Source organism: Pan paniscus, chromosome 17 (genome assembly GCF_029289425.2).
Source record: "Pan paniscus chromosome 17, NHGRI_mPanPan1-v2.0_pri, whole genome shotgun sequence".
Taxonomy (NCBI): domain Eukaryota; kingdom Metazoa; phylum Chordata; class Mammalia; order Primates; family Hominidae; genus Pan; species Pan paniscus.
Genome location: NC_073266.2, coordinates 66,727,807 through 66,742,752, shown reverse-complemented (window position 1 = coordinate 66,742,752; position 14,946 = coordinate 66,727,807). Strand labels below are relative to the sequence as shown.

General features: G+C 37.2%; 1 protein-coding gene across 41 annotated transcripts in view; it reads left to right on the top strand.

The window, feature by feature from the left end:
• Positions 1-14,946, top strand: part of DYM (dymeclin) — a 411,306-nt gene that overhangs the window by 246,777 nt on the left and 149,583 nt on the right. For 8 of the 41 annotated variants that reach the window (XM_034943660.3, XM_034943658.3, XM_034943659.3 and 5 more), the window contains exon 14: positions 2,867-3,031. The exons of the other annotated variants lie outside the window; for them this stretch is intronic. In XM_034943660.3, coding sequence (XP_034799551.1) covers positions 2,867-3,031 — 165 coding nt within the window. The remainder of the gene's footprint in view (positions 1-2,866; positions 3,032-14,946) is intronic. 41 annotated transcript variants of the gene reach the window in all.

Sequence of the window (14,946 nt, the reverse complement as noted above, 5' to 3'; positions counted from 1 at the left end):
GCAGTGAGCTATGATTGTGGCACTGTACTCCAGCCTGGGTGACAGAATGAGACTCTGTCTCAAAAAAAAAATTAATTTTACCAAAAATAGTGCAAATAATTTTCATTTACCTTTAACTCACATTCCCAAATGTTAAAATTTTACCACATTTGCTTTACTATTGTGTTTGTCTCTTTTTTTTGAAATGGTTGAGAATAAGTTTACAGACATGATGTCCCATTGCTAAGTACTACATGGTGTATTTCTTAAAAATAAGGATATTTTTCAAAATCAGGAAATTAACATTGATAAAAACTATTTTAAGTAAAAAATGCCTTTTTTCTCCTCCAAGTCAGGAATCTAATACCAAAATCATGTTACATATAGTTGTCTTCTTTCATCTTTTTTAATCTGGAATGGTCCCTCAGTCTTTCTTTGTCTTTTATGGCCTTTAAAATTTGGAGAATACAGAACAGTTTTTTGTTTATTTGTAGAATGTCCCTCAATTTTGGTTTGCTTGATTTTTTGGGAATTAGATTTTGGCTATGCTGTGATCATATCAGGAGCCACATGACATCTACTTGTTCCATTACTGATGTTAGTGTTAACTGTGATCCCTTGTTTAAAGTGCTGGTGATACACATTTTTCAAGAATATGGTTCTTGTATTTTCTTAAGTTTTTGCTCTCTTTTGGTAGATGGAGTCCTAGAATCCTTTCCAAGACTCAATAGAAATATCTCTTTAAATATAAGCCTACTTTAAAAGATTTTTAACTACTCTGTTTTGGAGATTAACAGCTTCTTAAGACTTTCTCTATTTCAGAGGAATTTTGTTTTGTCTAATAATCTGTCTCCTGCTCTAGGTTGTAAGCTCCTTAAGGGTAGAGATTGTGTGTACATCATTCCCCACCCTGTCTTCAATGCCCAGCACTATTCCCACATGCAGTAGATAGTAGTTACTGCTTGACTGATTGGTTGTTTGATAGGCTGGTGGTTGAATGGATGAATGGATTGTTCGTTTGTGGAAATTTGCCCATTTCAAATCTTCTAACTTACTAGTTTTGAGTTCAACATACTTTAAAAATTACCTATCACCCTCTTGGTATTAATACTTTGATATAGTTTTGATGTAGTTCTTCAGACATGATTCTCAAGGACTAATAATAGCCAAGGCATATCAGATGATATGTTCACTATTTTGTTGATTCACCTTGTCAGATTGATTTTACATTCTCTTCTCTCTAGCTTGCTATTTTTAAATGGCCTGAAATGTGGCATCAGTGAAATTACTCTGACAATAATAGTAATAATTCTTATTGGTCCTCTTATTACTTTATTTTTTGTAATATCACTTTAAAATCTTGGAGCGGTTTAAAATTTTTTACTATGTTGTTCACTTATGGGTTTGAGGCTTAGAGAGATCATACACCCACTATTATAAAGCTGCCAATGGGTGAGCGGGATTTAGATTTCTAAGTTTTGTCTTTCTTTAAAAAATTTTATTTTTGCAAGCACTTTTCCAAAGGATTTCTCAGTTTTCTGACTCCTAATTCAGTGTTCTCTCTACCATAATCTCTTCCATATTGTAGTAGTATTATTGCCTACTTGCCAGGAACATATTCCTAATACTGTGAAGAAAAAGTATTTTGTATCACTTTGTTCTACCAAGGCGTATTTTATGTGGTTCACTAATGACAGCCTCATATTTTGAGACTTTTCTCCCAGTGAGTATGCCTTTTCTCCCCTAAATAGACTTTTTAAAGAGCAGTTTTAGGTTCACAGCAAAAGTGATCAGAAAGTATAGAGTTGCCATATATCCCCTGGCCTCCAACCTCCCCCACTATCAACATCCTGTGCCAGAGTGACATATTTGTTATAGTTGATGAACCTGCATTGACACATAATCATCCAAACTACATAGTTTACATTAGGGTTCACTCTTGGTGTTGTATATTCTTTGGTTTTTGACAAATGTATGTATCCACCATTATAGTATTAGTACAGTAGCTTCACTGTCCTAAAAATGCTCTGTGCTTTGTATATTCATCCCTCTCTCCCCTCTAACTCCTGGCAACCCCTAATCTTTTTGCTGTCTCCATAGTTTTTCCTTTTCCAGAATGTCATATAAATGGAATCACACAATATGTAGCCTTTGCAGATTGGTGGCTTTCACTTAGTAATTTAGGTTCCTCCATGTCTTTTCATGACTTCATAGCTCATTTTTTTAGCCCTAAATAATAATCCATCGTCTAGATGTACCACCGTTTATTTATTTATTCATCTACTAAAGAATACCTTGGTTGCTTTCAAGTTTGGGCAGTTATGAATAAAGCTGCCATAAACACCTGTGTGCAGATTTTTGTGTGGATATAAGTTTTCAACTCTTTTGGATAAATTCTAAAGAGCACAATTTCTGGATTGTATGGTAAGAGTATATTTAGTTTTATAAGAAACTGCCGAACTGCCTTCCAAAGTAGCTTTACCATTGTGCATTTCCACCAGCAGTGAATGAGAGTTCCTGTTGCTCCACATCGTCGCCTGTATTTGGTGTAATCCATGCTCTGGATTTGGGCCATTCAAATAGTCTGTGGTGGTGTCTCATTGTTTGAATTTGCATTTTCCTAGTGATGTATGATGTTAAACATCTCTTCATATGCTTATTTGCCATCTGTATATCTTCTCTGATGAAGTGTCTGTTTAGATCTTTTGCCCATTTTTTATTCTGATTGTTCATTTTCTTTTTTAACTTTTTATTCTGACAGTTTTTTTTTCCTTGGGCACCATCTAGTGAAGATACACAGAAAGCTTTGAGGACATAAAAAATGATTTATTTTTTCAAAGGAAAACTCCTCTCTTTCTGTTTCTCTCCTTTTACCTTTGTCTTTCAGTTATACCTGCCGCCACTTGCGGAGATATGTTTATGTGTTGGACAAACTGTATTTCCCCCACTCTCACTGTTCTACGCTTCAGCATTGCTTCTCGACCCTCAGTGACAATGGAGAGGAACTCTTGTCTTTAACTTGCTCTCACATTCTCAGATCCTATGCTTCCAGGTTATTAACCTCTGCTGTCCATTTACTGCATGCTGCATGTTGTATATGACTGACAATTGCATGTTTTAATAAGACATGTGTCAATTAAATTATTAAAGAGAACATTTATATTTGAAATGGTACTAAATAATTTTTTTTAAATAATAGCTGGATTTTGTTTCCTTACAAATGTCTTCTTAAGTAATTTATATTATGTTTCACGGGAGAGAGGAAAGCTTTCAACCACAGAGTTGTCTATATAAACTTGCCAGAACTATTCTATACCGCATTCCATTTGGGAATCTTTTGATTTATAGTAGTTGGAGTGCTCTGATTTTTATATGAAATAGACTCTACAGTTACTATGACCTTTGAGTTCTCCTTCATGCAAGCACACCTGAGAGCTAGCTGTAGGATTTCACCTATGTTCCGATAGAGGTGCATTCAGTTGAGCAGGTTGATTTTATAGGAAGGCAGAAATTATACTATTGGGGTTTTGTATTTTGTACTCATTTTATTTACATACAGAGTGGCTATAAAATCATATAAAATCAGCAGGTTGCAATGTGTCATGGATGAATGTAGATTAAACATAATGGTGGTAGGTGGAGTAAGAAAGAGACAAGCTGTCAATCTCGAATATCAGAGAAAATCAACACCTGCTGTTTTGTGTTTATCGTGCACCAAAATAGAGGGGCAGTATGACATTACCACTTTGTGCTTTGCAGTTAACATTTTTAACACGTTTTTTTTTTTTCTAAGTAAGAGATGACTTATACCAGCACTATACTGTTAGCTAGATATGGTGATTTAAGGCAATAACTTCACTGCCAGATGATTTAGATGAAGAAGGAGAAAACTCCATGACAACCTTAACCAGAAATTAGCAAACATTTAGAATTTAAAATAGACCTTTTCAGATGATGAAACATATAAAACTTGAGACTATACATAATATCTAAGTGAAAACACTTGATTGCTAGGAAAGGAAAGCAGTCTGGTGTGTAAGTTGACAGAGACTTTTCTTGGAAGCAGAGAGATTTTATAGACTCGTGATGATGTTGATCAGCCTCACATCGAGTCAATGTAGATACTTTTGAGAAATAAAAAACTGAGGGTTAGAAAAGTAGGTGAAAATAATAGAATTAACTGTTACGTATGTAATGTTAGAAGAATTTATCAAATTTAGCAGACTAAACCCAGTGACTTTCCACTGGCTTATGGAAGGTGAGGGAATATCAGGTAAGTTGCATGATACTCTCAGGAATTGGAGACAGAGTGTGTCTGGTTTCAAGGAATGAGGAGAACTGCTGCTGATCATTGAACTTCTGAAATGTGCAGGATAATTGACGTCTTTTTCTTTTTTCTTTTCTTTTTTTTTTTGAGATGGAGTCTTGCTCTGTCACCCAGGCTAGGCTGCAGTGACTCAATCTCCGCTCACTGCAACCTCTGCCTCCCTGGCCCAAGCAGTTCTCCCACCTCAGCCTCCTGAGTAGCTGGGATTACAGGTGTGCACCACCACGCCTGGCTAATTTTTATATTTTTAGAAGAGACAGTGTTTCACCATGTTGGCCAGGCTAGTCTTGAACTCCTGATCTCAAGTGATCTGCCCGCCTCGGCCTCCCAAAGTGTTGGAATTACAGGTGTGAGCCACTACACCCGGTCGACCTTACTCTTATTTACTAGTGTATCATCGGACTCTCCACAAAACCAATAGGAGATTTTATATGTAAGTGGAGAGAGAGAGATGGAGACAGAGCTATTTTGGGAATTGGCTTTGGCTATTGCAGGGGCTTGCAAGTCTGAAATCTGTAGGGCAGGTTGGCAGCCTGGAATTTCAGGTAAGCCTTGATATTGCAGTCTCAAATTCTAAATGCACAGGGCAGGCCGTCAGACAAGTGACTCAGGCAGGATTTTTATGCCGTGGTCTTCAGACAGAAGTCCTTCTTCCTCAGGAAACCTCAGTCTTTATAATAGCTTCAGCTGATTGGGTGAGTCCTATTCATGTTATAAAAGGTACTCTGCTTTCCTTAACATTCCATAAATGTTAATCACATCTGCAAATACCTTCACAGCAACATCTAGACTAGTGTTTGACCCAACAACTGGGCACAATAGTTTAGCCAGGTTTACACATAAAACATCATCACACTATGCTTCTCTTCTGTGTTCTTTGTTACCACGTATCTGTTCCATGTGTTTTTCTTTGTGTATATCCTATCCTGTCATATCTCTCCTGTGGTTTTGTGGAAACTATAAGCCTTCTGGGGGTAAACACTATATCTTGTTCATTGTTATACATCGTATAGCATATCATGCCTGGCACATTGTTAACCCTCATTAATACAGCTGGCAGCAGATTTTAGCATTTGTCATGTGTGCCAGAGGCCCCTGTCTTTTTTCTCCTGGAGTCACACTCCTCACCTAGCAGGAGCAGACAGGAGACAGAAATACACGTTCAGCTGGGAAAATAAAAGAAAATGAAAGAAAAAGGAGAAGGAAGACAAAGTAGGGAAAAACAAAAGTTTAAAAATGTGGAGAAAGACGGAGACACCATGTGGTGAAAGCAGTGTCCAATTCCTGAGCCTCCTTCCCCTGATGCCCAGCAGAGTTCAGCCAACACTCAGTTTCTGAGTCAGTGTAGAATTTATTCTGCATTTTCTGTTTCCTCTTTCAACACCTTTCCTGGAACCCCCTCATTCCTTACCCACTTGGGTTTCTCGGTACTCTCAGCTGGGGTTTACAGTATGAAGCCTCCAGAGGGTATTTTTTCAATATCAAGCCCTCCTGAGGCCCTGCCCATTTTTTTCTGAACAACAGAGAAGAAATACAGTGTTAATATAGTGTAGTGGCTAGGGGCATGGGCTCTGGAGTTAAGGCTTCCTCCCCATACCCCCAACCAACTTTCACTCCTTGCCTTACCACTTGCAGTCTGGGACAGGACAGAGGACACTGTTCTATTCAGGACAGACCTGAATAGATTTGCATAAAAGGAATTACCTCGCCATCTTCTCTTGCCGTGTTCCTTTGCAGGTGACAAACATTTTGCATACACAGTGACACATGGCCAGGTGGAGTGTAGTCCCTGCAGGTGAGAGATTTTCTTCAACAGAACTACATTATATAGAGAGACAAACCAAGCCAAATATCTGAATGGAGCAATCATGGACTTACTTAACAAAATCAAATAGCTTTCTGTTATGCGGAATTTAAAAATGTAACTCAGTTTCTAGAGAGAAATATAAGCTTATTTCTTAAAAAAGAACTTTACCAACTGGGCGCGGTGGCTAATGCCTGTAATACCAGCACTTTGGGAGGCCAAGATGGGCAGATCATAAGGTCAGGAGATCGAGACCATCCTGGCTAACACAGTGAAACCCTGTCTCTACTAAAAATACAAAAAATTAGCCAGGAGTGGTGGCACACGCTTGTAGTCCCAGCTACTCAGGAGTCTGAGGCAGGAGAATCGCTTGAGCCTGGGAGACGGAGGTTGCAGTGAGCCGAGATTGTGCCACTGCACTCCAGCCTGGGTGACACAGAGCAAGACTCCGCAAAAACAACAACAACAAAAAAAAACTGTACCTTAGTCAAACATGACTTACTGCTATAGATAGAAGTCTTACTCCACTGCAAACTTCTTCCAAATGTAAGAATTCGTTTCACAGCAACCCTGAAAGAGAGCACTTCTGTGTGCTGCTTACCTCAGAAGGCAGTAAAGCTCTTGCTGTTTCATTTTTAGAAAGATTAGAATATGTTAAGCCTGCCTACCAATAATTTTTGTATATTGGCTATAGCTCTGTGCTTTAGAGAAACACATAAATGTATAAACTGTGCTGTCTATGAGGTCCCCTTGGGTTTTTGAAAACACCTGTCATTGACTCCCTTTAATTTTTGTTCTCTTCAGCTTAAATACCTTGGCCACTTAAACCATTCCTGACAGCCGATGATTTTTAGATTATGCAGTCTTTTTATTATCTTCTTGGATGATTGATAGTACCCATCATAAAATTTGATATCCAGAATTTGATATAATATTTCAGTATATTTTATAATTTAAAAATATGAATTATAAAATTATAGTTATGTTATATGTATTTTTTTCTCATCTACTATGGCAATCTGTAATAAATTTTACTCTTAATTTGTCCTAAGACTGGAGTGATTTTTAAAAACAGGCACGCCTTGACTCATATAGAATTACCAGATCTTTTTCACACAAAAACACATTTCTCTAGATTTGTATATTTAATTATTTGAATGTGATTGCAGGGCTTTACATTTGTTCTTATTTAAATGTAATGTATTGAGGCCAGGCACAGTGACTCACGCCTGTAATCGTAGCAGTTTGGGAGGCTGAGGCAGGTGGATCACCTGAGGTCAGGATTTCAAGACCAGCCTGGCCAACATGGTGAAACCCTGTCTGTACTAAAAGTACAAAAAATTAGCTGGGTGTAGTGGTACATGCCTGTAGTCCCAGCTACTTGGGAGGCTGAGGCAGGAGAATCGCTTGAACCCAGGAGGCAGAGGTTGCAGTAAGCCGAGATCACGCCACTGCACTCCAGCCTAAGCAACAGAGTGAGACCCTGTCTCAAGAAATAAATAAACAAATAAATATATGTAATGTATTGAATTTATCTTGTTTCTGAGTCACATTTTATGAAGCTATAAGCCTTTCAGACCTGTTAGCTCCTCCATTTTACCCCCAGAAGCATTGAAATCAGCTCTCAAACTACCAACCTTGGATTTGACTTCTCTAGAAATCAAATTTAGAATTTTGAGTAAGCGCTTGAGAATTTCAATTCATTGCTAGGCTTTTTTAGTTTGTGTGTGGACTTCAGTAGCGAGTTGAGGTTTACTTAGTGCTTTTGAGAATGATTGTGATATGGTCAAAGCATGCTGCTTCTGATGACTGTCATGCATTTAAGTGAATCTGAGAGGAAAGAATCTGACTTTAGGTAACAGACCAATACTGCTTAGAGTTCCATGTCCAATTTTAAGTTCTAATTTCTTAGGTTTCAGGGTGGAGTAGTGAATAAGTTTGGTGAGAAATCTGTGAAGTAAGAAAGTACCTATTTGTCTTTATTTTTACTTCACATACTTTGCTGATGTCAAAAATATAGCTGCTACTATTGTTTTAATTAGGCCTGAGGCAAGGAAAAATGAAGGGCTAAGTTTAGTGTTGAGTTAATTCTGTGCAGTGGCACAGTTTATTTTGAGTTACTATTAACTCGGCTCTTCAGATTGTTGCTGCTTGATGAGAGAAAGCTGAAAAGAGCATCAGAAATGTTTAAAAATTATTTTCTAACACACATTGAGTTAAAAACATTATATTCTCTTTTTATAAAGTAAAGCATGTTAACACTGAAGTCCTTGACTAGTTAATACTTTGCCAGGATCAGTGGTTCCTGACCTTTTGGGGTTCATATAACTCTTCTACAATCTATTAAAAATTATAGACCCTGTCTTCAAAAACCAGAAATAGGAGTGGACCTGATTTAGGCTTACATGGACCTGATTTAGGTAGAATTTTAGATATAGGTGCTGTGTAAAAGAGAGACTCCCCTGCCCAAATAATAGTGGCTTAAAGAAGCAAATGGAAGTTTACTTCTCAAGTAAAAGTATGAGCTAATGTGGCAGCTCTGCCCCATAGAATTTTCAAGACCCAGAGTTCTTTTCTATTGTGTTCCACCACCCGCTGTGTGTTGCTCTGACCAAAAGGTCTCGAATGGCTCACCACAAGCTCTGCATTTCAGATAGTAGAAGAGTGGAAGGGACTAGGGTTGGACGTACATTTCCATTTTAAGGGCATCACACATCCCTTTGGCCAAAAGTTTGTCATAGGACTACCCAACGTGCGTGGTGAGCTGGAAATAAAGTTTTCAGCTAAGTGACCCTGTGGCCTGCTAAGTATTCTGCTGTTGGGTAAGAAGGGAAGATGGTTATGGGACAACTAACAGTCTCTGCCATACAATAGAGAGTTCCTGTCCTGAGTAATTAACAAATGCTTATTCAGTGATTACCGTGTGATTAGTCCTGTGCCAAACAGCAAATGGGGTTCATGGTGAAGACAGAAAAATAATACCATTGGGAAAAAATCATTACCTTGTACTGTTAGTTAAATATAAAATTAGTAACATATAAAAAGCGATCTCTTCTGACAGGAGAATCTGAAGTAGTCTGAAACAGGATTATCTGAGCAGTAACTAAGAATAGATAATGTGCTATTAGCAGAGTAGGCATGGAAAACTCAAGTCCAGAAGTTCACATATAGAAGAGCACATGACATATGCTAAGGCAGTAATAGGATGTTTGGCAAAAACAGATTTATCTGTGATATTAATCAGTATTGCAACGAGTTACATTCTCTAGGGCCAGACTCCCGAGGGCCTTGAATGCTAGGCCAGGCCATTTCATATATTTTATTTGTTCTGGCTTTTTTTGTGTATGATTTTGGTAGCCCATTGAGTTTTACTTGGTGCTTTTGAGCCTGACTGATGTGGTCGAAGCATGCTGCGTCTGATGACTGTCGTGCATTTAAATGAACCTGAGGTGAAAGAATCTGAATTTAGGTAATAGACCAACACATAGACTACCTGATTGTGGCAGTAGAGATGGAAAAAGAAGGACTTAATGGAGGTGAACTTTGAAAAAAAAAGGAATTGAAGTATGATATTGAGAGAACATAATTCAACATTGAAATGGTGTAGTATGAAATATTAGGAACTGTGTTATTACTTCTGTGCATGTAGTTAGTTCCTATCAACATGGCAAATATTTAGTATGTATCATTTGTGTGGTTTATATTTTATACTGTAAGAGGAGTGTGCTAGGGGTATTCTTATTACCGATACTCATAGTAAAAGCTTTGTGTGATCAGTTGGTAAAAGAATGATTTTTTAAGAGTGAAGATTTTTTGAACTGTCCAACCATTTAAAAATTTGTTATACTAAAGATATAGCATAATACGTGATTCTGGATTATTTTCCAGCCATACAATGCAATACAAAGAATGGCGATTCAAGAGATCTGTTTCACAACATGGTGATTATTGTTAATAACAATGTATTGTATACATGAAAATTGCTAAGAGAGTAGATCTTTAAGTGTTCTTACACAAAGAAGTATGTGAAGCAATTAATATGTTAATTTGCTTGATTTAATCATTTCCACAATGTATACATATATCAAAACATCATTTACATCATAAATATATATAATTTTTGTCAATTAAAAAAATTTAGTAGTAATGAAGATAGTGGATTCTATAAAGAAATATGCTAGAAGTATTTACCAAAAGTCATTAAAATGTTAATATATTGGAATTTATCTTAAGGGAAGAACTTAACCTAAAGAAAGGGTTATATTTAGGAACAAAATAGAAGAATGGTCAAATAAACTATATCCTATCAACTCAATGGAATATCATACAGCCATTAAAATATTATAAAGAAAAATAAGTAGAAATATGGAAAACATTTGACATAATGTTTATGAAAAAAGAATATAAGCTTATATACTGCTATTTGCTATTTTTAGTGGAGTTATATTTGATATAATGTTTAATAAAAAAATATAAAATTATATACTGCTATTAAAACACTATATAAAAATTATGTATGTGTCCAAAAACCAGATAATGTATAAAAATAGCTGTGGAACAATAGTAAAATGTACATGACATTTCTTTTTAAAATTATTTAAAATTTATCTTTTACAAATTAAAAAAATTATGCAAATTTAAATAAATTTTTTCTCTCACTTTTCTCTACCCTCCTCCCAACCACCCCTAAGTTACATGTATGTCTTCGGATTTTCTTTCCTTTTTTCCCTTTACTAACATAATGCAATGCCACTTTATTAATAGGCAAAGAACTGCGGTGGTTTACAGGATTAGATAGGAGTTCCTCAGTATGATCACAGAGAATTTCTCCCATGGTTTATTTTAGAACTTTCATAGATTTGCTTTTTTTCTTCTTTTTTTTTCTTTTCTTTTTAACTGAATGGATTTATAATTCTAAGTACGTGTAACATGAAATCATTTTTATATCTCAACTGTAGCACTTTCAAATTTAGGAATATTTTTACCCATTTGTCATGTCTTTTATACTGTGCTTTAAAAAAAATCACATCTGGTGCCATTTTATTACTTTCAAAGGATTGCATCTTCAGTCTAAATCTAAGACAAAGCTCTAATGAGTTTCCTCAAAACAAGTTTTAAAAATTGCTGGAATGGTCTTGTCATATAATATGCTATTCACTTAATCTGTAATGAATAAATACTTGAAGCTATAGTAATAATTTTTCATGCATATGATACTGTCGTAATAATTCTGTTGTGGCTGTGCTTTATTGATTTCTGTGCCACTTCTGTGGCATGAAATGAAATGTATTATCCCACTTAAACCATTATGGTTTCCTTTTGAATTACATATTCACTACTTGATCCTGTCATCAAGCCTATTCTATTTTCCATAATGTGGTATTCAGTCTTAAAGATTTACAGCGTTAGTCAGTGCAGTATAAGTCAAAATAGGACAAGTAAATTCAGATCAGAAAAGTTGGTAAGAAAATGTAATAGATAAATTTTTTTATTTAATTATACTTTAAGTTTTAGGGTACATGGGCACAACGTGCAGGTTTGTTACATATGTATACATGTGCCATGTTGGTGTGCTGCACCCATTAACTTGTCATTTACATTAGGTATATCTCCTAATGCTATCCTTCCTTTCTCCCCCCACCCCACAACAGGCCCTGGTGTGTGATGTTCCCCTTCCTGTGTCCAAGTGTTCTCATTGTTCAATTCCCACCTATGAGTGAGAACATGTGGTGTTTGGTTTTTTGTCCTTGTGATAGTTTGCTGAGAGTGATGGTTTCCAGCTTCATCCATGTCCCTACAAAGGACATTAACTCATCCTTTTTTATGGCCGCATAGTATTCCATGGTGTATATGTACCACATTTTCTTAATCCAGTCTATCATTGTTGGACATTTGGCTTGGTTCCAAGTCTTTGCTATTGTGAATAGTGCTGCAATAAACATACGTGTGCATGTGTCTTTATAGCAGCATGATTTATAATCCTTTGGATATATACCCAGTAATGGGATGGCTGGGTCAAATGGTATTTGTAGTTCTAGATCCCTGATGAATCGCCACACCGACTTCCACAATGGTTGAACTAGTTTACAGTCCCACCAACAGTGTAAAAGTGTTCCTATTTCTCCACATCCTCTCCAGCACCTGTTGTTTCCTGACTTTTTAATGATTGCCATTCTAACTGGTGTGAGATGGTATCTCATTGTGGTTTTGATTTGCATTTCTCTGATGGCCAGAGATGATGAGCATTTTTTCATGTGTCTTTTGGCTGCATAAATGTCTTCTTTTGAGAAGTGTCTGTTTATGTTCTTCATCCACTTTTTGATGGGGTTGTTTTTTTCTTGTAAATTTGTTTGAGTTCTTTGTAGATTTTGGATATTAGCCCTTTGTCAGATGGGTAGATGGCAAAAATTTTCTCCCATTCTGTAGGTTGCCTGTTCACTCTGATGGTAGTTTCTTTTGCTGTGCAGAAGCTCTTTAGTTTAATTAGATCCCATTTGTCAATTTTGGCTTTTGTTGCCATTGTTTTTGGTGTTTTAGACATGAAGTCCTTGCCCATGCCTATGTCCTGAATGGTATTGCCTAGGTTTTCTTCTAGGGTTTTTATGGTTTTAGGTCTAACATCTAAGTCTTTAATCCATCTTGAATTAATTTTTGTATAAGGTGTAAGGAAGGGATCCAGTTTCAGTTTTCTACATATGGCTAGCCAGTTTTCCCAGCACCATTTATTAAATAGGGAATCCTTTCCCCATTTCTTGTTTTTGTCAGGTTTGTCAAAGATCAGATGGTTGTAGATGTGTGGCACTATTTCTGAGGGCTCTGTTCTGTTCCATTGGTCTATATCTCTGTTTTGGTACCAGTACCATGCTGTTTTGGTTACTGTAGCCTTGTAGTACAGTTTGAAGTCAAGTAGCGTGATGCCTCCAGCTTTGTTCTCTTGGCTTAGGATTGACTTGGCGATGCGGGCTCTTTTTTGGTTCCATATGAACTTTAAAGTAGTTTTTTCCAATTCTGTGAAGAAGGTCATTGGTAGCTTGATGGGGATGGCATTGAATCTTTAAATTACCTTGGGCAGTATGGCCAGTTTCATGATATTGATTCTTCCTACCCATGATCATAGAATGTTCTTCCATTTGTTTGTATCCTCTTTTATTTCATTGAGCAGTGGTTTGTAGTTCTCCTTGAAGAGGTCCTTCACGTCCCTTGTAAGTTGGATTCCTAGGTATTTTACTCTCTTTGAAGCAATTGTGAATGGGAGTTCACTCATGATTTGGCTATAATAGATAAATTTTAAAAAATTGTTCTTCTAACTTAGTATGTTTCTGGTTTGGGGTTTTTCTGTTTTTCAAGAACCATGGGAGTGAATTGTTTACACGCATTCTAGGGGAGAGTAGAAGGCACATTTTGAGAAACTTCACCACCTTCTTTACTTGACCTCAACAGATGAACTAGGTAGTACAGCCCCACCCTCTTTTGGCTTCTGTGACAGCATACTCCTGGCTTTCTTCCCCCCCTTTTGCCATTTCTTTTTATGCTTTTTGGTTTTAAACATTAGAACTTTTAAAAAGCTTGCTCCTAAAGCCCTTTTCTGTACTTAAACTCTTACCTTAGCCTTTTTCATCAATTTCTATGACTTTACATGACATCCACATGCCAATATGTTCCAAATTGATAGTCCAGCTGAAACTCTGAGCCCTTGTCCTGTCCTGAGAGCTGCCTTACTGTTAACATCAACACTCATACCTCACATGTCCCATCTCCCCAGAGAACTCTTAAGCTTTCTCCATAAACCTTTTCATCTCCATCAATGGTGCCTGTATCCATCAAGTTGCTTCTGCCCACCATCTAAGAGTCATCAGCATTTTCCCCTCACCTGCTGTATTCATCCTCACTACATCCATTTCAGTTCTCTATCCAAAGTATAAATCAAATCTGTACTTTTTTTTCTCTGTTACCACTGCCAGTCACCCTAGCTCAGACAGTCCTTATCACACACCTGGACTCCTACCTAGTCCTTTTCCTCAAGTTCTGTCACCCCACCCTCACCCCTAATTCCCGATCCAGCAAGCATCTTCATAGATTCTAAGTTACATGTATCTTCCTTGCTCAACCCTTTAGTGACTTTTCTTTGCCCTTAGGATGCTACATTCTCTAGCCATATCAATTGTGCTTTCTCTTCCAGGAGTTGCTCACCCCTTTTCTATCTCAGGACTTTTTGCATGTTCTTTCCTGTCTTTTTCCTTCTCCATATTTTCTTACATTTGTCACTTCCTCAGACAAGTTTTCCTTTATCCAAAACATTGTTATGTTAATATTATGGTTCCTCTCACACACCACCCCTCGCACTGTCTCACTTTTGCTGTCACTCTCACTCTAAGAGTAGATCATTAGTTCCATAAGGGCAGAAAATGTGTGTGTGTGTGTGTGTGTGTGTGTGTGTGTGTGTGTGTAACCACTGATCCCTAGCACTTAATATGATACTTGGGTATTCAATAGGTGCTTCATATTTGCTGAGAATGGGTAATTTTGTTTTGCTGAAATGAACTTAACTTTTTGCAGACTTGCTCAGTCTACTAATGACCACTTTTCAATAGACTTAGAGAAGCAGTAAAGTGTGATCCTGTTATAAAGCTACTGTGTCTTAAAAGTAGCATTCAAGGCCGGGTGCAGTGCAGTGGCTCACACCTGTAATCCCAGCACTTTGGAAGGCCAAGGCGGGTGGATCACCTGAGGTTAGGAGTTCCAGACCAGCCTGGCCAACATGGCGAAACCCCATCTCTACTAAAAATACAAAGCATTAGCCGGGTGTGGTGGTGGGTGCCTGTGATCCCAGCTACTC